Consider the following 26,492-nt stretch of genomic DNA (forward strand, 5'->3'; position numbering starts at 1 on the left):
AAAGCTTTATCTTTCAAATTCCCTTTTAGAAGTGCTTCAGAGAAAAAGAGAATGATCCCACCTTTGAAAAATCTTTATCTCTTTCAATCATCCTTGTATACATGATAGTTCAAGCTCCTTGATCATTCTACAAATGCTACAAAGGAGGAGGAAGCTTGAAATCTCTCAAAGAGAGGCATCTCTCCAAGTAAGGGTGTAAATTTTTCCCTTTCTTTTATGTTACTGTGAAAGGTCCATCTAGAACCTGATAATCTAGATAGAAAAACCTAACTAGAGCTAGAATCTGGCATCAATCTCTTGGGGAGTTTAGTATGTAAGAAAATTGTGTATTGAGTTACACGTGGCTGAAGAGAGTCGGGATCTCTTTTTAATTTTTTAGCTATTAGAGCATAATTGTGGAAATTTTCCAAGTAAGGGTTCTTGGGCAGTGATTACCACTAGGGGAACATTGAGAACAATTTTTTTTGTTGTCCCTATAGTGTGTGCATGTTTGTACTTACATTGAATTTCTTATATGCATGATATTTTGTTTACTTTCACAAATCGGTTTTATCCCCACCAGGCCAACAAAAGGTGTTTTATCTATGTTAGTCTTCTAATTATGTTCAGTTGTTCAATTGTTCTAGGACTTATCTTTTAGTGTTTAACTTTGAATGTAATTGGGAGTAACTGGGACAAGGGTAATTTAATTGTATTTGAATTCAACTTGTTTTCTTTGTCATAAATTCATAAATAGAGGCTCATTGTACTCAAATTAAAACAAGTGAGTACATTATTTCTCTTTTTAAAAAATTCATCATGGTATCAAAGTAGATTTTATGAGTTGACTAGATCAACCATAGAGATAATGTGATCATTTTCTGATTTATCATTTATAGTATTTTAGGTTCGTATTCAATCTTTTTTCTTCTTTTCCTATCCCAATACTTATTGTTTCATTGGCGTTTGCACCTCCATACTAAAGTTTTCATATAACAAATTATATATTGATGGAAATATATCTGAATCTACTTTCCAAAGCAAAATGAATTTTGGAACTCAGAGTTTTCCACAAAGATAAAACAGTATTTGAAGTAGCAAAAGTTAGACAACAAGAAAGGTTCAAGTAGCAATAGAAAACTTCAATTTTTGAGAATTGTGTGTCATCAAGAATGAGACTTTATAAGTAGAATTATATGTCAAAAGCAAACATATGTAAGTCTATTCTCTAACCCATTAAACCAATTCTCAATCTGTATTTTCAAAAGGGAGATATCTATATCAGAAGAGTCATTGGTTATATTGGCCAAAGAAGAAAGAGTGTTCATTCAGCCAAAGTGCAAAATCTTAAATTTATCAGATTCTTTGTTTCAAAAGAAGCATATTTTATGAAGAACTATTAAATTTTAATAAAATATATTGAAGTCTAGTTTTAGAAGGATCAACTTTCATGTCAATATGATCTATATGAAAAGATATATTCTCATTGAAGTCGACAAGTGTTATGCTACAAAATGAATCAAATAAAGTAGTCATAAGAGATTAAAGAACAATGTTTTTTTATGTCAATGTGGGTATAAAACTAAAATTCTAGTTTCTTTAACAAAAAAGGGTTTGTGATTCTGAGCTATATTGTGAAAGATATTGATATCAGAAGTACCAAAGGCCAGTTCTGCCCAAAAATCTCTTCTTTCTTTCCTGTTTTCTCTTATTATTTTTACTTGCATTGACATGAACTAAGTTTCCTTCACTCCTAGAATCCTAGTTTTTTAGTCAAATTTGTGTTCTAATTAGAGAGTATTGTTTAGACTTTAATCACTCCATTATGTGCTCATTCAAGGTATGCAATATCCTGTTTCACTATTGTTTTCAAGTTTTGTATTTTTGTTACTTGGTTGTGTATATTCCGCATAGTCAACTATGACAAATAGCGGTGACTCCAAAAAAAAGTATACTTGATCAAATTTATTAAGTTCTACTGTTATAGTCTTCATTAGTTTTTTTTTTAAAAAAAAGGTGACATTCTAGATTTGTTTGGAATTATAAGTATTGCATAATCGCCTCCTTTTGGTTAAAGTTATTTTCCTCTTATATTTCTTCCATTTATCATCTTGTGTTTTCATCATTTCAGAGCAATGCTTACACCCACTACCTAAAAATCAAAGGAGTCAACCCAACATCCAGTTCGAGTCAAGTCTATTATTCTTCACCCAAAAGGTAATTTGTGTTTTAGCTAGCCTAAAAAAGCGAGTAGTCTCTTTGTCATGCCCTAAAGTTGGACCATTTTTTTGCCTTTAAAATTAAGCGAAGTTTGTTTTAAATTATGACTAATTTGACTAGTGTATGGAGCTTTGTTGTATGGCTAAGAGTGATTTTCTTCACTAATAGTGTGTTTTTTCTAAGTTGGGTTTGTATGTCTTTTTTATCCCCAACTAGAAGGGGAGAAGTAGAAGAAGTAGAAGAAAGAGGTATGTTATTCCACATGTTGTGGTAATTTTTATGTAACATAAATATTCAAGAGAGGGGGGAACAAAATATGGATATTTTGTATTTGTGAAGAATTTTTTCAGCAAAAGAAGATTGAAGACCAAAAATCTTTTTCCTTATAAGTTGAAGTTATAAACTCTAGCTTAAGAGGGGAGTGTTGAAGAGTAAGTATGGAAGTGTCTTAAATGACTCTAACAACAAGAAATCTCACAAAGTCATAATTAATGTGATGTACTCTTAAAGGAGTTTCACAAGAGAAGGTCTCACAGAAGACTCTCAGTTAAAGGTGTTTTAGTTATGTTTGTCTTCTATTTATGTTCAGTTGTTCGATTGTTCAAGGATTTATCTTTTAGTATTTAACTTTGGGATTAACTGGGACAAGAGTAATTTAATTTTAATTGGATTCTACTTGTTTCCTCTATTATAAATAGATGCTCCTTGTACTCTAATTAAAACAAGACAGTAGAATATTTCTCTTTTCAAGAAATTCAATAGGATTGTTAGTCCACTCCCAAGGTGTTTTTACACCTTGGAGTTCCACTATGCTTAGGTTTCACAATGGACCTTATAGCATATTGCTTGTATGGCCAATCATAATGTTGCTCATACAAGGATTCATGTTATTCAATTGACCACAATAGCCAACTTGCATAAGTTCACCCTTACATTGATTTACTACAACAAACTAGATTATCCAACCTAGACTTGTAGTAGCTAACTAGGCAATGTTTCCTAGACCCACACAAGGATTTGCATTAACATCTCACTAGGCACACCAGGTCTAGACCCAAGAATGAGAGTTTTAGCAGTGCTTATCAACACAAAAACATACAACTCAATGACAACAATAACAAGGCTTCACAACCTTTCTGTATAAAGAATATAATAGCCAACTAAGTAGCAGCTTAGATCCACAAAGGATTTTATATTAGCTAATCCAAAGTCAAGTTTCTCTCAATTTAATTGAGATGAGAACGGTCTTCTCTTCCCAAAGGTGTGACACAAATTGCAAGTGTTACTTGCTTATGATTGCACCCCAATATAAAAAGTCTATCAATAGGTAGATTTCACAATTCAAACACAAACAAATAGGCGTACAAATCGTAAGTACTTATATAATGTAAATAGCATCTTAAAGGTTCTTAAATGATCGAATTTCAAAATCACATTTCACATATGGGGTTTGAATTAGGGGAGAACACTTCAAGTAACTCGACTTAAAATTGATTTCATAATTATGATATCATAAGTTAATGATCCAAAAATATTAACTTAAGTTCAAAGTTACTAAACCAAGATCAAACAATATATTTCAAAGTATAAGTGCTATGATGTTTTGGTTTTGAATGCCAACCCCAACATATTCAATAATATGTAAGAGCCCCATTTTAAATGCCTCTCGAAAATAGTAAGCTAGAATGCTATGATATCAAAGAATGAGTGCAGAAATTCTAACATGAAAGATTCAAAATAATAAAAGATTTTAAAATATGAGCTTGAAAATACTTGGTTGTTTGGTCACTTGATTCTTGAATGTTTACTTCCAATCTATAAGAGCATCTTGGAATGGTCATAGAAGCCTTAAGAGTTGTTAGAAATGTTGCTTAGGAAGAAGACAACTAAGATAAGTTCTCAACATTCAAAATTTCAACCGTTGACCTTTTGTTCTTTCATAAAACTTGATAAATTCTTTGATGAAGAAGAAGCTCAAAGATTCCTCTAAGTATCCAATTTTTTTATGATAACAAACATATAAATTTGATTACTTTGCTTTTGAGTAGGAACATGTTTGTTCTAAGCTAAATATTAAAAAATGAGTAAACTCCATTTCATAGGAATAGTGCACATCTACACGGATAAGTCAATAGAATTCAAAATTTCAATAATAATCACTTAAAAAAACAAAAGGCATAAAAAAAAATCCTTGGAGTCGAGCATAAGCTAAGAAAGACAAGAAATAGAATTTGAAAAGTTATTAAAAAAATAATTGGAATGAAAAGGAGTCGAGCAGATGCACATATAGAGTTGAGTCTAAAACAAATCAAACTCTTGTCGAAACACTAAAAGGAGACCCCTTCATGGGGAGGGAGTTGACCCCATATGCCTAGCAACAAACTACAATGAGTCAAACCCAAGATATAGTAAGTTTTGAATTATTTAAGGAGTCGATCCCTGTTGGAAAGAACAGTGTATAGAAGTCAACTACATCAAGTGGACTCAACCCAAGTTGAAGATTCTAAACATGGAGAATTCAACCCCTAAAAAAGGAATCGACCCTATAGGATAGAAATAGGATTCGAATCAAACAAAGAATTTGACCTCCAAAAGAGTCATGGTGCAAAAAGGATCGACCGCAAGCAAATGATTCAACTCTATACTATAAATATGGAAATCTAAAACTTTCGAAGTCCATAAATTTGGTTTTAAATTCTACATTGTTTTAAATGACCTATCAAAATGACAAGAAACACTAGTAGAATTTATTAAGTATTTTTCATAATTTTTTAATTATTTGTTCACTAATTTTTTACATGAATTAGGAGCAAGGCTGATTTTAATCAAAAACTATTGTTTTGAACTCGGATTTTGCCCTAAAAATACCTATTTATTTTTAGGATTCCATGGATTTATCTCATGGTGAAAAAGAGAGGGAGACTCATTTGGAGAAAATAAGAGGAAGAAGAAGTTATGAACTTGTGTCCTAACCCCCCTGAAGCTCAATTTATAGATTGATAAAACTACAATATTATAATAATACCCTTGGAACTTCAACTAATTACATCAATGTCATCTTTATGAGATGACTCTTTATTTACCATCCTACCATCATTGGATGGGCATGTGGGCCTTCTCCTTGGTTTGTGGGCCTTGGGCCCATCTTCCACATCTCTTGGATGTGTGGGCCTTCCTCGGTCTTATTGGCTTGAGCCCATCTTCCAACACTCCCCTCAAGGGTGAGAGAACATCATGAACACCAACTTACTACAAATGGTGTATAAGATTTTCCTGTATAAAATGGGAGTCCTCCATATCTTCCAACACTCCCCCTCGAGCTACTGGTCTCTTCCAAGAGGCCCAACTGGCATAATATAAGTGAGAGTAAAATCACTCCTAGTCATAAGACATCGTTCCATAGTCCAATCGAATAACTCATGTTGGATCACTCTTATCTTCTGTAGGTAGTGGGTCTATAAGCATTGATCAAAAGTGTATTAAAACTCCTCCATCACTGTGTCGCTCCGCAGGACACTAACTCTCAAATGGTAGGAGTAATAAATGCCAATAAGGATGGTAACGAGTAATTACCCAGAAGATTATTTTATGGGGCCACCATGTGTTTTCTTCATCATCAGAATAACCAATGCTAACAACAGTCAGCAACTGAGAAGTCCTTCAATAATAATGTCTCATCCAAAGAGACACAATAGCAGGAATTGAAATGGGCATGGGCCCAAGAACACGTACCAAATAATGAAAGTCTTCAAAAATAACCCAAAATATAATCCGTTGCGAGTTCATCCTTGAATAAGGATAATATGTACCAAATAATATGTTGACCAAGGAATAAACTGCCAATACTTTGAAATAATAACCCAATCATAGACAAGGGACCAAGTCGAGTCAGATAAGGTATCAAACCAATATAGTTGAGTCGCGGGAGGAATCGACAGAAAACTTAGAACCCAGCCCAGTGTACCAAAGGCTGAGAGCAAGTTGGCTAAGTTGGACCGAGTCAAGACCAAATCGAGTCCGAGTTGAAAACAATAACTCGAACAATAGTAAATAGCAACAAGAATATATGTATCTAAAAATGAGATAGCAAAGATATTTAGTAAGAATAACAGAGCAGCATTCAAGGGTCAAAAATACCATTTTAACCTTACTTAGAAGCTTGAGTTCTAGTCAATCATTGAACTAGATTTTTGAGTGAGAGCCAAAAAACAACGACATGTTGATAGGCATGAAAAATAGAGGGAATAATCATGCTATAGTCTTCTTATTTAAGTAATGGAAGTTCCTGGTTTAAAAAGGCATGTGACCAACAATGAAGATAAGTATGCATGTGATGGAATCGACAATAAATAGTGATATATCAATAAGTTGCTGAATAATAGCATCAAACAACAACTTCCGAATATCAATGGCAAGACTTTCCTGAAAGACAACAATGTGACTTGCCTAGATGATTCACCACTTGGATAAAACAATCAAGAACAACAAGAACGCCTCATCCTGGAATTCCAAAAACCAAGGTCACAACATTTTGAAGCTTTGCTGAATAATCAATAACATGCTGGAAACTCCTCTCCTCAAGGCATACTCATCGGTGTTAAGTATTCAAAACCAAAGAAGAAATTGGGTGTGGAAGCAGAGAAGGTAGCAGAGAAGAGAAAGATGGAAAAAAATTTGTCCTCTACTACTCGTCAGTGTGAGCAGAATGAAAACACTTCCATTGATGTTAATTGATTTTTGTAAATCGTTACAACTTAGAGTCTTAGCCAATCATCAAACATCACCAATAGAGCTTAATTCCGAAGTATGCATAACTATGATGTAACATGAAGCATGAAAATAATGGAAGGTTGGAAGATGTCCTTGACTAATTATTATAAACCATCCCGCATAGCCTCAATAACAATATAATGGAAGGTTGTTGGGAATATGTGACCAACAACTTATTCAGTAACTACCAACCCCACCCCAACAACAATTGTTGCTTCGAAACCCTTCAATATTAAAACTGGAAATCTTAATCGGGCCCAACTCTCTTCTATACTAGAAATAATTTTTAACAAAGAGAAAGACTTGGAATCTTATGCAAATATGACCATGAATCTTATCTGAATGATAGTTGCTTCCAATTAGGAAATAATTTTGTCTTACATGTCCCCGTTAGAATTGAGTTTCCTGATATAAATTGGAGACTCCAATGGATCAAATATCACTAGTTGAGAACAACAAGGTAACTATATTCGGTATGATAACAACACCAGCACGATAATACAAATAACAGAAGATACCAGGCAGCAGGACTCTTCTGTGAGACCTCCTCTTATGAAATTGCTATAAGCATCCAACATATTAATTATAGCTTTGTGAATTTTTTTACTGTGAGAGTCATGTAAGACTCTTACATATCTGCTCTTTAACATACATAAAAAAAAAATCTTGGTTGATCAAATCAAACCCAAAATATGTTGAGATGATCTTTTGAGCTCTGATCCAAAGTTTATAGGTTTCTAATTTTCCATGCACGTGTTGATCAATTTTTATATGAGGACAAGAGGTCCCTTTTATTGTCAATGACTAGTTTTTAGAATGTTAGAGACCAATTTATTTAATCAATTTTTAGCCATTTGGAAACCATGAAATGAAAGCACAATTGTTTCCTTGCAACTCTAAAATTCCCAAACAATTGCAGATCATATGTGGACGTTTCTATTGGAATTCAAATACTCAAACTCTTCTTATTCCATAATAGTTTAAGTACTTCTACCTTAGATTTTAAAATAATTAATTGTGATTACCACTTATATGTTGAACTCAAGTGAATTTGTTTTTGAAAATTTTGAATATGGTTTAACAATCTTACTTTAACCTAAATTTCACATTCTCTCCTCAATAGAGTGGCTTGCATATGTGATAGCTTTAATCTTTTCAGATCATATTAGTGGCATCAAATTGACTTCCTCGTCACTTAGATCCTACCTGAGATCGGGTGTACCATTTTCAATTAATCTTATATTATAAAATTAGCCTATATTGAGCCATTTAAAGTAATTATATTGTAAGCAAATATCCCTTGCATAGTTTTACTAGATAAGCCTTGTGTAGGCAAGTCCTAAAACTTTTCCCATCTTATTCACATAGCCTTGATTGTTAGAACTTGTGTGTTGGAGGTCAAGTGAGTTAGATACTCACTTGTGTGAAGACATTGATTGCCTACGATATTGTAATTAAGCTTGTGAAGCCTATTTGAATTCGTGTGAGACTCTTTATGGGCAATTATTGTATTTAGCCTCAAGGCTATTTGATTGCGAAGTTGTTTGGCAAATTTATTTGTGGATTGAAGTCTGGAGTATGGAAACATATTTGGACCAGATTAACAACTTCAGTTTGAGTTATGCACTATAAAAATTATTTTGTTGATTGTTGATTGTTGATTGTTGATTGTAAACAAATATCTCCCCCAAGGTTAGTCCCGGTTGGGCCTAACACCTCATAGGGCTTCCAAATTTGGGATACTCTACCACTCGCCTCTATTATCTTCCAATTGACGAGGAATCTATTGAAACATTGTTTTTGCCGCTTGAGACTTACTGCTGGCATAATTTTGTTTTTTCTAATGTTTATTTCTCTTTAAAAAAAATAGATTGATGAACTATGTATTGCAATGGAAAGTATACTATCATAGATTTCTTTGAAAGTGTAATGTGTGATAGAAAAGTTGGATTTGATAGCGGAAATCCTCAATTGATTGAAGCTTTATTTTTACTCCTTTTCCTTTTTAACCTTGTTTGATTTATTTATACACCAACTTTTTCTTATAAATAACTAAAATGAAAAATTATTTTTCTTTGAAAAGTTGACTCATAAAGTTTTCTTTAAATGTAAAATTTCTAAAACAAAAATTGGGTTTTGATGATGAAAAATTGAGGAAAATGGATAGGTTACCTAAGCTATGCCTTTTAGAAATGGAGAAAAATGTCTTCAATTACCTTAAATTAAATTACTTTAGTATAAAATTTTATAAACTTAGTTAAGTTCTCAATCTTCAAATGGATTTTCAATTGTTCGACAACAAAAGAGTGAAGTTTTGACCTAACAACTCAAATAAAAAAAAGGAGAAAATTGAACTTAACTTGGTAAGTTGATTAATTTCTAGTTACACAAAAGTTTTACATATTGTGGGTCTCACTGACATTAGACATGATTTCTAATATATTTTCAATTATATTTTCTAGAATCATTATCATTGTTTCCAAAATACTCTTCCATCTTTTGGTCCAAAAATTTTACCCAAATCCTACGTTATGAACTCTAACACTACCACCAATAAAAATCTATTAAGTTTCTTATTGGACGTAAACAAACAGTGATATTTTGTATAAAAATTTTGTTTGTGATTAATTGTTAGTTATTGTTATAGAACCTTAGATTTTTAGTTATTTCTTTAGCTATTTAAATTGAAACTTTGATGGATATTCGGAGGCATCTAACACTTTTCCAGTCTTATAGTGCAGTTTGTATATATATCATTTTAGTTATTTTTCTAGAGGTTTTGTAGACCATCACAGGAACAATCATTTAGATTTCTATTTCATTTTCTTTGAATAAATTAATAACAAATTTGTGTGTTGCATGTTGTGCATGAGTTTGGTTGCTTGAAGAATTAGAAGGTTTCACATATTTTTATTTGAAAAAATATTTTTTTTGGTAAGGAAGAATAAAAATTTAGGTTATTTGTTAATTGACAACTTTAATTTTATATTTATGACAAAAACATCTTGATGGGTTATTAAGAATTTTTTTAAAACAAGAAATTAATAATTAATTTAATTTTATGGTTAATCATAAAATATGAGTAATAATTAAATCAGTAAGTTTAAAAAATAATTAACAATTAAATTGGCGTCACCCGGACTCGAACCGAAGACCTTCAGTGTGTTAGAATTAGAAGATTTTCACATATTTTTATTTTTAAAAATAATTTTTTTGGTCAGGAACAATAATTTTTTTTGATATTTGTTAATTGACAACTTTAATTTTATATTTATGACCAAAACATCTTGATAGGTTATTAAGAATTTTTGTAAAACAAAGAAATTTTCTTCGACTTCTTTCATTTTTTTATTTTTATAATAAGTATAATGCTTTAAAATTAATAATTAATTTAATTTTATGGATAATCATAAAATATAAGTAATAATTAAACCCACAAGGTTAAAAAATAATTAAAAATTAAAATTTGGCGTCGCCCGGACTCGAACCGGAGACCTTCAGTGTGTTAGACTGACGTGATAACCAACTACACCACGACACCGGTTGTAAATATTATTTTTATTTAATTTATAATCTATAATTGTATTAAAACTAATTTAATTTCTTGTATATGGAAAATCTAACTGTATAAATTCTGAAACCCTAGCTATTTGTCGTCCTCTTACTACCGCCACTGCGCGGTGTTTATTCTTCTCTCCTTCTGGCAGCCTGGGCTAGAGATACTCGTCCAGTTAGCTTATCAGTCATGCCTTCTCTTCCTATCTCCGACGCGTTCTTCTCCGACGATCTCAAAGAGAAGACCAAAACGATGAAGAAGGAAAAAGCTGTGGCGAAAGTCGTTGCCGATGTCAACTCAAACAACAAGAAGAAAAAGGACAAGAAGCGCACGGGAACTGACTCGGACGGATCAAAGCCAGACCGTAGTTCACCCGAGAAGAAGATGAGCCGAGCGAGCAAAAGAAAGGCATACGAGGAGGAGGAGGAGGAGAAGAGCGAGACGAGCTCCGAACTGGGTGAACCAATAGGTCTAAAGTCGAGAAATATTGCTGCTTTGAAGAAGCCGAGGTTGTCTGTGAAGGATGAGGGAAGTGAAGAAGAGGACGTTACTGCTGATGATGACGAAGAGAACCCGAATGTGGTATCCAATTTTAAGATCTCAACTGCTTTGAGGGAGAAATTGAAATCGAAGGGGATCAAGTCGCTCTTCCCTATCCAGGCTATGACGTTTGATACAATTCTGAATGGGTCTGACCTGGTCGGACGTGCACGCACTGGTCAGGTGAGTACTATAAATTTTTTGTTTCAGTAATTAACAGTATATTGTTCTACTCGGCCCTTGAATTGGCGGATGCACTATTGATGACTTTGTTTAGATTAGCTAGTTGCGGTTTTACTGCTGCATCTCATCCTCATTAAGCATATAAGCTCGTATACATTCTCTCCACTCGGTAGAGACTTAGTTTTTGAGACTTTGAATAGAAGGAAAAAAGGGTCTCCTAGGGAGTTTCATGAAGGGTGTTGAGTTTGTTTTCGGCGGCAGAGGTTCTGTGCTTGGAGCGTCATTGGATTTTAAGTGGGTCTGTTTCCATTTCAAAATCCGAAAATTACTATCAAATTTTTTTGTTCATTAAAATTTCGTTTCCAGAGTTAAGACGACGCTGGTAAACATTATATGTTCAACTCCCCATTGAGGAAAAGTTGACCTGCCAGGTGAATAATGCCCTGACGGATACTGTTATTGTTGCAATAGCTATTTAGTAAGATGGCACTTGAAATCGTTTTCGGGAAAAAATAATAAAAAAAGAACAGCTTGAGGCGTGCTTTAATTTTAGGGTAACTTTCCAGATATGGCTATCAGATGCTGTATTTTTATAGACAGCTAAATGCTAAATGTGGTCCCCAAAATATGTTAAATTTAGAAGTAAAATAAGCATTAAGTTTCTAAAAATGACGATTAAATTAAAATTATTAATAATTTTAAAAGAAAAATATTATGGGGCCTACTTATGGTCCCATCTTTGGCAGGACGGAGGGAAACCCCAGATGCAGGAGAGAGGAAGGTTCCCTCTTCCATACTTTCTGTTTACAAAAAGGAGGGGAGGGTCCCCCCTCTCCCCTCTGTTCTTTGCGACAAAGGGGGAGCTCCATTCTCTGACGCAGGAGAGGAGTGCGAAAGGTGAACTGAGGGTCCTTCTTCCCTTCTTTGTTTGGCAGGAGGGGGAGGGATGAAGTCTACCCTTCTTTTTGCTAAGCGAGAGAGGTGGGAAGGATGGTGCCTACCCTCTCTTGATATCTTAGGGAGAGAGTGCCACCTTCCCGTAGTGCACCCCACCTCACTTTCTCTCTCTTGCATTCAGAGAAGGGGAGGGGAATGAACCTTCTCGATTTTTTTAATAATTTAAATAAAAGTTATTTAAATAAAGAATTATTTAACTGGCGATTGCCTTTGGCTCAATGGGCACATGGGGGTTTCTGGTGTGAGATCATTGGGTTCAAGTCTCACTAGGGGCAAGTGTGCATTTGTGCATGCTTATACAACATCAAAGAATTACTTGAAATAAAATAAAAACCCTAAACAAAAGTCGATTTTATCATTTTGATTTTTCTGTTTAAATCTTCTACTGATGTTACCTTAATTGTCTGTTAAATTCAAATTACAAAGTCATGATTAAAAATACCGCATCTAACTAGTCATATTTGGAAATTACTCTTTAATTTTAATAGTTGTTTGTTTCGGGAACTGTGGTGGCTCTGCTAGTATATATGGTAATGTTAGTTATATTGGATACTGGCAAGACAATGGCATATTTGATGATTTTTGCCACTATTTTTTCTTCATGTTAAATAAATTTTTTACATTCATTTAGTTTTTGTATCTAAAAACTATTTATGTTTCATTGTTTTTTATCCCTCGTGTTGGAAGTAGTATCATTCTTTGTCCCTTGCTGGTTATTAGATATTAACCAAATTTTGTTTAGGGTAAAACCTTGGCTTTTGTCTTGCCGATTTTGGAGTCTCTAACAAGTGGAAATGCAAAGGCATCAAGGAAGACAGGATATGGAAGGTCACCAAGCGTCCTGGTGCTTTTACCTACGAGGGAGTTGTCAACTCAGGTTCTGCAGAAAAATATATTGAGAATGAACGTAGTCCTTTATTTTGTCTTATTGTTTACGTAAGCAGTGTGTATTTCCCCTCTTTTCAGGTGTATGCAGATTTTGAAGTCTATGGTGGGGCTGTTGGTTTAACTTCAACTTGTTTGTATGGAGGTGCCCCTTATAATTCACAAGAGATTGCCCTCAGAAGAGGGGTTGATGTAGTGGTTGGAACGCCTGGGCGGATAAAGGTCCTAAACATTTCTTGAGTTGCTTATGTTGTTGCTGAACTAGATAATTTGAATTTCAGTTCCTATCAATATCTGTTCGTATCGTAAATGAAAATGCTTGTTGGTTAAACGTCCTAAAATTTCGAGCTGGTATGTAGCAGTTGAACTAGATGCCCTTGAATTTCAGTTAGTTTAGACATTTCTTTGTCATGGTTGTTAACTTCAAAGCTTCGGTGATGCAGGATCATTTGGAGAGGGGAAATCTAAACTTGGGTTCACTAAAGTTTCGTGTTCTTGATGAAGCTGATGAGATGCTTAGGATGGGTTTTGTTGAAGATGTTGAACTGATTCTGGGTACTGGAATCTGCATATTGGGATGATTGTTTTTGCTTTGCTGAATGAGTTTCACGACTTATGATAGTGCTGTATTCATATCATGCAGGAAAAGTTGAGGATGTAACCAAAGTGCAGACACTTCTTTTCAGTGCCACTTTACCTAGTTGGGTGAAAGCGGTCAGTTCCTCTGAAAATAAAATGTTCTTGATCGGTCTGCTGCTACTTAGGCTTAACTGAGCGGAGGATACTGATTCCTTCAATGTTTTTTCTCCTCAGTTGCAACGGAGTCATTTTAATGTTTTCATTTTTACTTCTTGTTCCTGTATTTATCAGATTGCTATGAGGTTTCTTAATTCTCAAAAGAAAACTGTAGACCTTGTGGGTAATGAAAAGATGAAGGCAAGTACTAGTGTACGACATATTGCACTTCCATGCTTCTATTCTGCAAGAGCCCAAGTCATTCCTGACATTATTCGTTGTTATAGCAGGTTGGTTCTTTTAGGTACTCCAGCTTCAAATTGTTTTATACTCTCATAGCAGCCTTTTTTTCTCATATGTGTTTGTGTTTCCTGGAACTGTGTTTATCAGTGGTGGTCGTACTATTATCTTTACCGAGACAAAGAACTCTGCTTCTGAGCTTGCTGACTTATTACGGGGAGCACGTGCATTGCATGGGGATATACAACAGTCTCAACGTGAAGTAAGCACTCAAGGGAACACTAGTATGATAATACAATCACATGAAATAATTATAGTTATTTCCTTTGCATATGTATAAATATATCTTGGAATAATTATTGTTCTTTTCTTTGCATATGTATAAATATATCATGGAATAATTATAGTTCTTTCCTTTGCATATGTATAAATATATTGTAGAATAATTATAGTTCTTTCCTTTGCATATGTATAAATATATCTGCACATGTGGCTGAATGTTTTTGTGGGCTCATTTAAAATGTAACTGTATCAGGTTACCCTTGCTGGATTTAGATCAGGCAAATTTTTAGTTTTGGTAGCCACAAATGTTGCAGCACGGGGCTTGGACATCAATGATGTCCAGTTGATTATTCAGGTTGGTATTTGTTTATTTTGTTTCTGGCATGATTCATGCAGTTTACACCATTTCTAACGTGCATATTTTGGTTTCTTTCAGTGTGAGCCTCCAAAAGATGTTGAAGCTTACATCCATCGTTCAGGACGCACAGGGAGAGCTGGTGAGTTCTAAGTTCATCTGTCTCGTGATCTTATTATTAACTTGTCTTGGTTTTATCATATTTATTTATTTTTTGACAATATTGGTTTGGTTTTGTTGGACGATGGTCCTTGACTTATTGGTGTCATTTCAGGAAATACTGGGGTAGCTGTGTTGCTGTATGATCCCAAAAAGTCATACACTGTAACTAGAATTGAGAGAGAATCTGGAGTAAAATTTGAGCTTGTGTCAGTCCCTCAGCCTGCTGATATTGCTAAAGCATCAGGTTCAGAAGCAGCTGAATCTATATCAAATGTCTCTGATAGGTATTGTCCAACTAAACTTATTGTTATTATTGATATAGTTGTTCTTCTTAGTTATTATTCTTAGAAAAAATGGGCCTGGTTGGGTCCAGTAAAATCCTCTGGAAATGAGTTTGAACAGTGCGCTCCCTGTGATGTGTTTTTCTAGGAGTAGGTCCTGGTTGTCTGTTTTTGTTATTCTTAATATTATTTACCAGTATTATTTGCTAGTACCATAAAACTATTGTTTTAATAATTACTTTTAGATCCACCCAAAAAATAGTAGATTTTTAAGCCATTGAAACCTCATTATAATTTTATTCAAATTGCAGTGTCATTCCAGTATTCATTTCTACCGCAGAACAACTTCTGAACTCATCTTCCCTCTCTGCTGTGGAGTTACTTGCAAAAGCCCTTGCAAAGACAGCTGTTAGTCTTGCATTTCTCTTTGTTCTGAAATGTTCTTTTTAGAGATTTTGCTATATCCGCTCAAAGTTTATTGTCTGCAGGGTTATACAGATATAACAAATCGGTCACTTCTTACTTCCTTGGAGAATTATGTCACACTGCTCCTTCAGTTGGGAAGAAACATCTACTCACCATCGTATGCTCCATGTCTAACTACATACATGTCTGCTTGTTCTTAAGTTTCTAGATGCTTTTCCTATATTGGCAGATTAAATTCAATTGTTGTGTAATCCCTTTTTCATGTTATTTCATCAGGTTTGCTTTTAGCGTGTTGAGAAGGTTTATGCCCGAGGAGAAGATAGAAGGCATTAAAGGACTTTCTCTCACAGCAGATGGGACAGGAGCTGTATTTGATGTACCGAGTGAAGATCTTGACTTGTTTCTTGCAGGTGCAGTATTTGAGCAAACAACTTTGTTGGTGGTGTATCACTTGTCATTTTACCTTTTCTTATTAAACTAGAATTGGGCAAAACAAGTGAGAATTGGGTCGAAATTGACTGGATTTTGCCTTTAGGCCGCTACATGTGATTGATATTTTCTACCCTTCAAGTTTGAGAACTGGTTGAGCGGTGCATCTCAACCAGTGTTCTTAGATTTTGTTTTCCTATCTTATATGTTTTGGAGAGACAGGTGATTGTCGATTCAAATCTTGAGTTGAATGTCTGCATGAGAATTTCTCATATGGGCACTATTTATATCCTATTTGAAACTGTTAGTTGTTTAAAGTAGTCTGTTTATTCCATAAGCTCGTAAAGATGAAACCCTGTTTACAGAAATCTCCGATTTATTATTGATATGCTCTTACCTGCAGGTCAGGACAATGCCGAGGGTGTCACAATTGTAGTATTGAAGGAGTTGCCTCCTCTTCAAGATAAAGATCAATCAAGAGGAAGATTTGGAGACCAGTTCAGAGGGGGTAATGGACGGGGAGGTAGATTTGGTGGTGGCCGAGGTGGCTCATTTGAAAGAAGAGGAAATAATGGTGGTGGGAGATTTTCTGGTGGAAGGGGTGGCGGATTTGCAGGAGGGAGAGGTAGCTTCAGATCAAATCGTGGGCGCTGAGTGTTGAGGTTTTATGGTCTTGTGATTCTTAAGTTGGTAAACATCGTGGAAATGAGGCTTGATACCTCCGTCAGGCGCGCTACTCAAAAAAGTATATGATATTCACGAAAGAAAACAATTATCAGGTGTAGAAGGCGTGCAGATTGGCTCTAACAAAGGTTCTTGGCTCTAACAAAGGTTCTCAGGATTAAGATGAAGAGCACCAAAGTGCTGGCTGGTATGAAGTTTTTGTAATCTTATTTATTAATATCCTTTTCTTGATTTGTTTAAACTGAAAGAATCGAATATTAAGTCTTGTAGTTTTTATTGGAAGTATAGCACAATACTTGAAGAGGCCAGTTAAGAGGGATTTTGCCCAAAACACAGGGCAATTCGGCACCCGCTCCCCCCCGTGCAAACCTCAAATGGAGTTGAAACACTGGCTCCCTTGTAAATATAAAAAGATAATTAATAATATAATGTAAGAATAAGTGTAGATGCATCACATTCATCATAAAATAAGCTAATGAGAGTCATTAGCTCTTCTGTCATCTTTAGAAAATTTTATGTTCCAAATTAATATTCTAATAAAAGCTAATGGAGCACCAAATGGATTCATGAGTATCCAATGGACAAAGTAGGAGTCGCTAAGATGAGGAGTGGGAATGGTATAAGCCCAGGAAATTGGTATTAACATAACCAATTGAGCATTAGAATATGATACTAATACTAACAAAAAAACAAAGTAACTTAGTTGTAAAGTGTGTTTTTGTATAATCAACATTCAAAAAAACAATTTTTAAATATTGAGGAACCCAAAAAGCGTTGAAAGATCATCTTTGAGGTTTGAGGTAAATAATAGTAATCATCAACCGACTAAAGAAGGGAAATAGAGTAATTAGGGTAAAGTTATTTTTGTAAAATAATATATAATAATGAGTCAACTCATGAGTTATGAGCTAACAAGTTGAGCTTCAAAAATCACAGACTTTAGTTTCTTATACCTAACACACTTTATTCCAAGAAAAAAGAGCAATTAGGATAAAATTATTTTTATAAAATAATATATAATAACGAGTCAACTCATGAGTCATGAACTGACAAGTTGAACTTAAAAAATCTCGAGTTTAGTTTCATATACTTAACTAACTTATTCCAAGTTTGAGCTCGAGCTAGACTCAAAGTAAGAACATAATTGAGTCATAACGTTTTTTTCAATGAGCTTTCTCATACTTGAAAATATTTTTATGATTATAATTTTCTGACTCAGCGAGTCGATTTACCTATGGAAGCTATCTAGTTGAGACGAAGGCAGAATTACCCCTTCTATTTTGGGCAATTCCCCATCGACCCGAATCCTATGTTGAATTCGAATGACCTAACCTGGCTTTGACAGGTCTGACTCGAATCGGTTCACAGTTACATCGGGAAAACCATGGTTCTACTGTCACCTTATGATGATTGTTGTCGCCGGAATGAGACGGGCAGTCTCATAGCATCCAAATGAAAAAAAAATAAAAAAAAATCCTCTCTTACTCTCTGCTTGATTTGCTGCGAACTCCGGAGTTCGGAGTTCGGAGTTCGAACAATTCCTGTTACATTGTTGGGTGCGGAGTCCTAATGATGCTCTGAGTTAAAGAATTAACGGTAACTCCACTCGCCCAAATTCCAAACCCAGACCCCAAAGGGCGGTGAGGATTGATACTTACCGGAGCTTTGGTTGCAGGATTGATAATTGATTTATACAGGCATACCACCTCGACGTTGGCCCTTCAACTCGATACTATGTAAAGCAAATGTTGATGCAGATTGTTGTCAGCTCATCCGGATACTCACCGTAGAAGAATGGAAGAGTGTGAAGCTCAACCCAAGTAGACAAAAATGGCGAAGCTAACACCAACGCTATTCCTCGAAGAGTGGCTCAGAAACAGTGTTTGGTTTTCCATCTCGCAGCCCTCGTCATCTTCCCATACCTCTTCTGCTCAAACCATAATCCGAACTTGGTCCAACCTTCGTAATTGCCTTCATCAGAATTCCTTCCAATCTCACCATCTCCAATCGCTCGAAACCCTAAACCTCTCTTCGCAAACGTCTCTCCATGTTGCGGACCCCCAAGCCAAGCTTCTCCTTTCCCTCTTGTCTCTTGCCCCTCCACAATCTCATCATCTAATTTTCAGGCTCCTCTACATATGGGCTCGCAAAGCCTCTAATCCTAGTCCATCGCTACTCGAATCCCTCATCCCAATTCTCTCTCGTCGCCTCTCCGAGCGTACCTACATCTATGATCTGTTAGTCGCGAGGGGAGCTCTCTTGTTAGGGGCCATCTCCGTGGTACCTGGATTATCACATAGCTCGAGAAGCGTTTGTCTGAAGCTGCTTTCGAAGCTAGTGGGAGAAGAGTTAAGTTCCACCGGACTGCGCCAGGAACTTGTTCCGGAGGTACTTGCTGGGATTGGATATGCTCTTCTTTGTTCCGAAAAGGATTTTTTGATTACAAATTTTAATTGTTTGTTGGGAATTTGGAGAAACGGAGATGGGTTAACTGCTTCTCTCTCTGATGGTCTTATGCTCCTGCATTTGATGGAGTGGGTGGTCTCTGGCTTTATCAATACGCATTCTGTTCGTAAAATTGAGGTTGTCAGCGCAGAGATTGGGAAATCTGGTGAGAGAAATTATCCTCAGTTTTTAGTGGTTATGACTTGTGCTGGTACCTTAAGGGCTTTCAACCGAGTGCGGTCTGGGAGCCGGTTTGAGATTAGTTCTACACTCAGAACTCTGATGGAAGATAAGATTTGTAATGTTGCATTAGAGTTACTCGCCAGGACAGAGAACTTCAGTAACTCGAGCAGTTGCGATCACAGCTGTCATCTTTCTCTCAAGTGTATCACACTAGGTCTGGCTCGAATTGGTCCCTTTTCCTTTTGTAAACCTGTTCTTTTGTGTCTAGTAATATCACTGTTGAATGAAATCTTTCCTTTACCATCGCTCTATAAAAGAGCCATTGAGAGTGCACATGGGACTTCATTTATGCTTGAGCTAGGTGAAGTTAGAGAACATGTAGACAGTCTTCTATTCAGGGAAGCAGGCAGCGTGACTAACACATTTTGTAACCAGTATGTCTTGGCTGCTGAAGAAGACAAATCTATTGTGGAAAGTTATTTGTGGAAGTACTGCGAGGAAGTTTATTCAGCTCACAGAGTAGCCAATTTATTACTCAGAAATGGAAGGAATGAAGTCCTTGTTGAGCTGGAGAAGATTGCTGAAGCGGCATTTCTTATGGTTGTTGTCTTTTCATCTGTAGTTGCAAAGCACAAGGTGAATTCAAACCCAAAATACTCAAGCCGGACCCAATCAGAGGTTTCAGTGAGAATCTTAGTTGCTTTTTCATGCTTAGAGTACATGAGGCGGATTCGGCTTGCTGAGTACTCAGAAACGATTAAGGCTGTTGTTAAAAGCATTCAACAAGATAGATCTGCTAGTATTTCATTTGTCAACTCAATGCCTTCCTATCTTGATTTAACAAGTCACCAAGGTAAATTCATCTCCACTTGCTCAATGTGCCTATATAGAAACATTTTGGTTTAACTAGTTTATTGTAGCCGAAGTCAAGACTTTAGACATTTTATGAAGTCTGTGCTGATGGATTTTCCATTTTTTTTTTCTCTAGGTTTGGGGAAAACAAAGTTCAATTGGTCTGAAGATGAGGTGCAGACTGCCCGGATTTTATTTTACCTTCGAGTTATTCCAACTAGCATTGAGCATATTCCTCATCATGAATTTGGCAAAATAGTTGCTCCAACCATGTTCTTGTATCCTTTTGAAATTTAGTGGAAGGTCTGATATTGTTTTTTTCTTTTTAATTCCCTGGTCTTACTATTTGGACAATCTGGTTAAAAGGTTCCTTGAAATTGATTTTCCTTGAAATAGTGTCTATTAGATATATTAGACATCCCTCTGTAAAAGTTACCCGTGCTTCTCATATGTTATTTGCATCTTTTGTATCTTCTGGAATGGATACGAATCAGGATGAGAGGATGTTATTAAAGGAACAACTTGCTTTCTATTACATGCAAAGATCTTTAGAGGTACTAAAACTGTCATTTTTCTCTGTTAAAAAATAGAGAATATCATCCTGTAGTACTGATGGACTTTTCCTTTATATTTAGGCATTTCCTGAAATAACTCCATATGAGGGAATGGTATCAGGGGTCACAGCCTTGGTTAGACATCTTCCTGCTGGAAGTCCTGCAATTCTATATTCTATTTATTGCCTTTCTGAAAAAGCAACAAGTCTCTGCAGAGAAGCCTTGAATCAAGAAGCTGATTTGTGGACAAAGTGGCAAGGAGACATGGAACTGCCTAGTAAAAAAATTCTGGAGTTGCTACTACGCCTTATTTCTTTCGTAGATATACAGGTAAAATAATCTACAAGCTGAACGCGAAGTTTCTCAGAAATGTATTTTTACACTCTCTGGCCCTTTATTGCAATCAAAATTTCGAAGGAACTGTAAACAAGGAGAGAAACTAAAATCATAGAACAAATCAGGTACCTTTTTTTAGAAACCTTAATGCATTAATAAAATAAGTAAGAAACTATTTCATAAACATAAAAGAAACACAACAAAATGGATAAGAAGCATTCATGTGTATTGTTGAAAATGATTCAAAAGCTTGGCTGGCTTAATCACCTATATGTATCAGGGATCTGGGGACAAGTGCTGATTTGGTAAGGGCAATGTAAACAGTTGTATCATGACTATTGGATCATATACTGATACATTAAACCCTGATACATTAATGTCAATTTTTGGGTTTGTCTCATGGGTTTTGGCTTGAAAAAGTTCCTCATAACCCGGAGCAGACCAGCCAGTTGAACCACACCCAACTGGACCTTGTCTCCATTCCTCTTCTTTTTAAAACCCAAAGCTCAGGGGAGGGTAAAAAAACCAGTTGAACTGGCAGTTTAGACAGTACAACAGATGAACCATTAAATCAGATAGGTCACTTCACCAATCTCTTTTCCTTTCACACTTGCTAGTAGGAAAGGAAACCTTCCCTTACTGGCCACTCTCTTCTATCTTGAAAAACAGAGGTGGAGGTGGCCCCTCTCCCTCTCTCAGCATCATGGGAGGGAAACAGCCTTTCTCCTCTGTACCCTCCTGTTTTCAATTGGGTGGAGGGCTTTTGTCCTTCCAGCTGTACTTGGTCACCTTTCCAGGTGGATGGCTGGGTCGGGTTCACAAGGTTCTTCTGAAAAGCAACTTTGAAAGTAAGCTCTGTTATTACCTAATGACATTATCATCAAAATTTTCCCTCCTTTGGATGTTTGTTGTGCCTTCTTTAAGCAGATATTAGTTGTTGAATTATTTTTTAATTCTATGAAAATGAGAATGAGACTTATATTTGACAGCATTAGTGGGCACAACACAGAAATAGTTGGTCATCTTTTCCTATATAGTCGATATGATTTGGATATTACTTTGTCATATTTTCATAGAACTGATATGCTTCTATTTTTCTTTGCTCAGATACTGCCAGACCTACTAAAATTGGTCGCACAGTTTATCACCCAACTGCCACAGGATGGTCAAAATTTGGTCCTTGATAAAATATACTCTCTTGTAGAAGAATCGGATGATGTCACAAGAAAGCCAAGTTTGGTTTCATGGCTTCATTCAGTTTCCTATCTTTGTTCTACTTCTAGGGGCAAGCATATTCATAGTACCACAGCTACTGCAGTAGGAAATAGTGGGGAAAATGATTCTGAGACTATTAGTTTGAACAGAACTAGAGCCCGAATGTGAGATCTCTTGAGTCCTATATTCTATTTAATAATGTTGGCAACTTTTCACAGACTCGGCAGGTTTTTGAAAGCTCCCTAATCTGCTGTACCATTGCAGTTGGCAGTCATACATTCCTCACAACATTATCCTGTTTCTGTTTCTGATTTTCACTTCATATGTTAGAGAAAAATAATGTCAAGATGTGAATGAAAAATGTCATGCAAGACCTTGTGCTGATTTCCAAACAACTACGAATGATGCTTTCCCCCACATTAGCAATTGAATGACCTGTAGATCTGTGTATCTGAAGATTATATGTGGGTGACTGTTACAACCTTCAGAAGGTATTCTTCCGACTCTCAGCTTCAAAGGGTGAGGCACCAAAAAAGAACTCATAGCCCAAAGTCCAGTTATCAACTGTGTGATCATGTGTTCTCTTCTCCACCAATTCGGGGGCAAGGTAATCCAGAGTAAAGGTATTCTTCCGATTCTCAGATTCAAGGGTGAGGCACCATAGATGATACCCAAAGGCCAGTTATCAACTGTGTTATAATGTGATCTCTTCTCCACGAATCCAGAGTACCACACATTGTCTACCTCTTCATCCTCGATTGTACTGACCAGCCAAAATCCGTTATTTTCACGCAGCCCTGCTAGAGGCAAGCAATCAAAAGTTAACCGAGTCTCCGATCCGAAATCTCTCACCTTTCGCTCTTAAATGCGTAACCTAGACGTTCATCTGCTACCTGGAAATCTACCAACAAGTTCTCAGGCTTGATATCACGGTGAATGACAGCCTTCTAATGACAATAAATTAAAGCCGTGGTAAGGCTCGCCGTTTATTGCAGTCAAAGAGCTGAGAAATTAGGGTAGGGGAGTTTTTTTTTTTTCCAAAAAACTATTTGTTAATCCAACAGCACATGAAGAAGAAAAAGAGATAATATATTACTGATTTACTGTTGCTGCACGTTTTTCCAGGAGAAATTTGCATTTTCTGAGCTCTTTGAAAATCTCTCCTCTAGCTGCAAATTCAAGAATCAGTTAGATTCGTTCCTCATCATGGAAGCAGCCGAAGAGGCGAAGCACATTCGTGTGTTTGAGGATGCTCTGGATCTCAATCTCTCGCTTCAACTGGTGGTAAATGGGTTACTTCCTTAGATGTTGCTTGAATATTATCTTGAGGGCGACTAAGTATTTGCTCTGAATTAAGGCGAAATTCACATCTCAGATTCAGAAAAAAATGGAGAAAGGAGAACAAACTTTTGAAGCATCGGTGGATCATACCTTCCTTTCTCTGGCCTGATAAATGGTCATGGTTGGCATACTATTAAAAGTGACTAAAACGAACAGCCTTATTCCTAAGATCGTCGAGGATGACATGAAACTTTCAAAACTAGTAACATTGGGACCATATTCACGATAGATTCACATAGGACCTCGTGGGTCGGTTTCAACTCATTTTTTTCTAAATCATGTTCAAGTCTTGTAAGGAAGACTTAATTCTTTCCTTACGAGGAACACAGTTAGACGTACAAATGGGCAGGTGAACACCATGATTGTGGTCTTATCTCCACGACAAGTTAGGAATTCGAAACGAGAATTTGGTGGAGTATCTGCTCTCTTTGCTTTTTGTTAAGCTTCTAGTCCTCAGTGATCCCTTTGATAGAGTGGTTAACCACCCACCCTTTTTTTTTCTCCGATTTTCTCTTTATTAATCCTATGAAAATTTGACATGTGATTGGACTTTAAGTCCTCATCTATGACATTTTGAGACATGGTAGGACCAACTCCTCATCTTATGAGTTTTTGATACATGGCAGGACCAAGTCTTCACCCCATGAGATTTCGACATGTGGTAGATGATGTAAATCATTTTATGCTATGTGGGATTCTGTTGGCGCCATGTGTTACTTATGTCCCAACACTTTTGGTTGTATGACATGTAAGTGACATCCAAGTGGCATTCTCCTATATTTGATTTTAGTGGTGACCCAGTACAATTGGCTTCATCCTGACTGTTGATAGGCTTCAATCTCAATAATCAATCTGAATTTTGATTGAAATTCCGATCTTGGTGACTATGCTTTGATTAATAGGAACTTCAACTTTGGCCATTGGTCAATTGGTAGCTGAGTTCCTTTGATCCGAATCTTTTAATCAAGATTGATGATCCATGTTTACAGAGGCTCCTATTCGAGACTTTGTTCTTCCAGTAGATGGACAAGTCTCAAAGCTTCTTTTTTGCTTCTTATTTTCTTTTGGTAATAAGCCCAACTTATGTTACAACCATCAAAGCACTAAAGAGCCACACACATCATTTCCTTTTTTGTTACAATCATCGAAGTAATAAAGAACCACACACATCATTTCCTGTTTTGTGGACTCGACTTCAGTTGTCATCCAACTTATGCCAATGCCCTTTTGTTTTGTTGGCTTTTGACTTGCATATATCTTGTTGTTTGGGAAGGGACAAGCTTTTCATCTATTATTTGCATTAAAATTAAATGAGTTCGCATGATGAGATTTAATCTTGTTTAAAGATGTTGATTTTTTGGAAATGGAAAATATTTTACTACCTTGTTGTAATTTGAATTCAATGAGCATCTATTTATAATAGAGGAAACAAATAGAATCCAATTATAATTAAACTACCCTTATCCTAGTTACACCTAAAGTTAAACACTAACAAAAAAGTCCTAGAACAATTGAACATAAATAGAAGACTAACATAACTAAAACACCTTTAACTGATACTCTTCAGTGCGATCTTCTTCCATGAGACTCTTTAGTGACTCCACCATAGTAGTTCTGGCTCTGTGAGAATTTTTACTCTGAGAGTCATATAAGACTTTTCCATACCTCCTCTTTAGCACTCCCCCTCAAGCTGAAGTTTATAACTTCAGTTTGCAATGAAAATGATTACTGGTCTTCAATTTTCTTTTGCCGAAATAAATTCTTCATAGATACAAAAACTTTATCATTATGCAGAAACTTCATTTTTTGTTCTTCCCCTTTCTTGAATATTTTAGTTATATAAAAAATTACCTGTGGAACAAAATACCTCTTTCTTGTACTTCTTCTTCTACTTCTCCCTTTCAAGTTGGGGATAAAAATGACATAAAGACCCAACTTGGACAAAACATAATATGGAAGAAGAAAATCACTCCTAGCCGTATGTCATAGCTCCATACACCAGTAAAAAATAGCCATAGTTTGAAACACACTATACTTAATTTTAAAGGCTGAAATATGGCCCAACTTTAGGGCACAACAAAGAGACTACTCACTTTTTTAAGGGTAGCTCAAACACACATCACCTCTTAGGTGATGAAAAAAAGACTTGACTTAAGCTGGATGTTGGGCACACTCCTATACTTTTTAGGTAGTGGGTTTAAGTATTGCTTTGAAGTGATAAAAACATAATATGATAAAACGAAGAAATATTAGAGGAAAACAACTTTAACCGGAAGGAGGTGACTATGCAAGACTCATACTTCCAAAGTGACCTTTATTTTTCCTTGAAAACTAAGGGAGACTATAATCGTAAAACTTAATAAAATTTAACCAAGTATAACTTTGGGTGGCCATACTTTTTCGGAGTTTACTATGTGGAAGATACACAACTAAGTAATAAAAATACAAAACTTGAAAGCAACATCGAAACAAGATATTTTATACCTTGAATGAGCACATCATTGAGTGATTAAGTCTAGCAAAAAATCTTTGATTAGAAGAGAAATTTGGCTAAAAAACTTGGATTTTAGGAGAAAAGGAAACTCAATTCATGTCAAGAGAGATAATAGGGAAAAAGAGAGATTTTTGGTAGAACTAACCTTTGGCATTTCTGATATCGATATCTCCAAAAATATAACTCAAAATCACAAAAGGTTTAGTTATCAAGAAAATAAACTCAAAGAGATTTAAATTGACACTTAATTTGACATAAAAACGCTTCATTTTTTAATATTTTATGACCTCTTGATTTTCTTTGTTATGTAGCTTGATCCTTGCTGACTCCAATGTGAATATCTCCTTAAAATACAGATAAGATTGACATGATTTTTTTTACTCTGAAA

At 35.6% G+C, this 26,492-nt stretch overlaps 2 protein-coding genes, 1 non-coding gene and 1 pseudogene across 3 annotated transcripts; 2 read left to right on the plus strand and 2 right to left on the minus strand.

The window, feature by feature from the left end:
- Positions 1–10,436: 10,436 nt before the first annotated feature.
- Positions 10,437–10,510, minus strand: TRNAV-AAC (transfer RNA valine (anticodon AAC)). The gene has a single exon. It is a non-coding gene; the product is annotated as a tRNA-Val (tRNA).
- A 125-nt stretch (positions 10,511–10,635) lies between these two features.
- On the plus strand, positions 10,636–16,992 carry LOC137934118 (DEAD-box ATP-dependent RNA helicase 7-like). Its single transcript, XM_068778353.1, has 14 exons — positions 10,636–11,248; positions 12,948–13,082; positions 13,172–13,312; positions 13,534–13,645; positions 13,734–13,804; positions 13,961–14,115; positions 14,216–14,327; positions 14,601–14,702; positions 14,784–14,844; positions 14,977–15,148; positions 15,457–15,553; positions 15,634–15,728; positions 15,848–15,981; positions 16,404–16,992. Exons 1-14 carry the CDS (start codon positions 10,715–10,717, stop codon positions 16,652–16,654), a joined length of 2,172 nt encoding a protein of 723 aa, XP_068634454.1. The 5' UTR covers positions 10,636–10,714; the 3' UTR covers positions 16,655–16,992.
- A 1,105-nt stretch (positions 16,993–18,097) lies between these two features.
- LOC137934415 (uncharacterized) lies at positions 18,098–22,912 on the plus strand. The gene is made up of 6 exons (XM_068778728.1): positions 18,098–18,280; positions 18,360–20,165; positions 20,301–20,442; positions 20,571–20,718; positions 20,800–21,048; positions 22,162–22,912. The coding sequence occupies exons 2-6, from the start codon at positions 18,515–18,517 to the stop codon at positions 22,435–22,437; spliced, it is 2,466 nt and encodes an 821-aa protein (XP_068634829.1). The 5' UTR covers positions 18,098–18,280; positions 18,360–18,514; the 3' UTR covers positions 22,438–22,912.
- On the minus strand, positions 22,754–23,730 carry LOC137935358 (serine/threonine-protein kinase Aurora-3-like; annotated as a pseudogene).
- Between the last annotated feature and the right edge of the window lie 2,762 nt (positions 23,731–26,492).

The sequence above is a fragment of the Aristolochia californica genome, unplaced genomic scaffold (assembly GCF_029961685.1).
Source record: "Aristolochia californica isolate CCGP_79_NKW_82.1479 unplaced genomic scaffold, dmAriCali1.0.hap1 SCAF_6, whole genome shotgun sequence".
In the NCBI taxonomy this organism is placed as follows: Eukaryota; Viridiplantae; Streptophyta; class Magnoliopsida; order Piperales; family Aristolochiaceae; genus Aristolochia; species Aristolochia californica.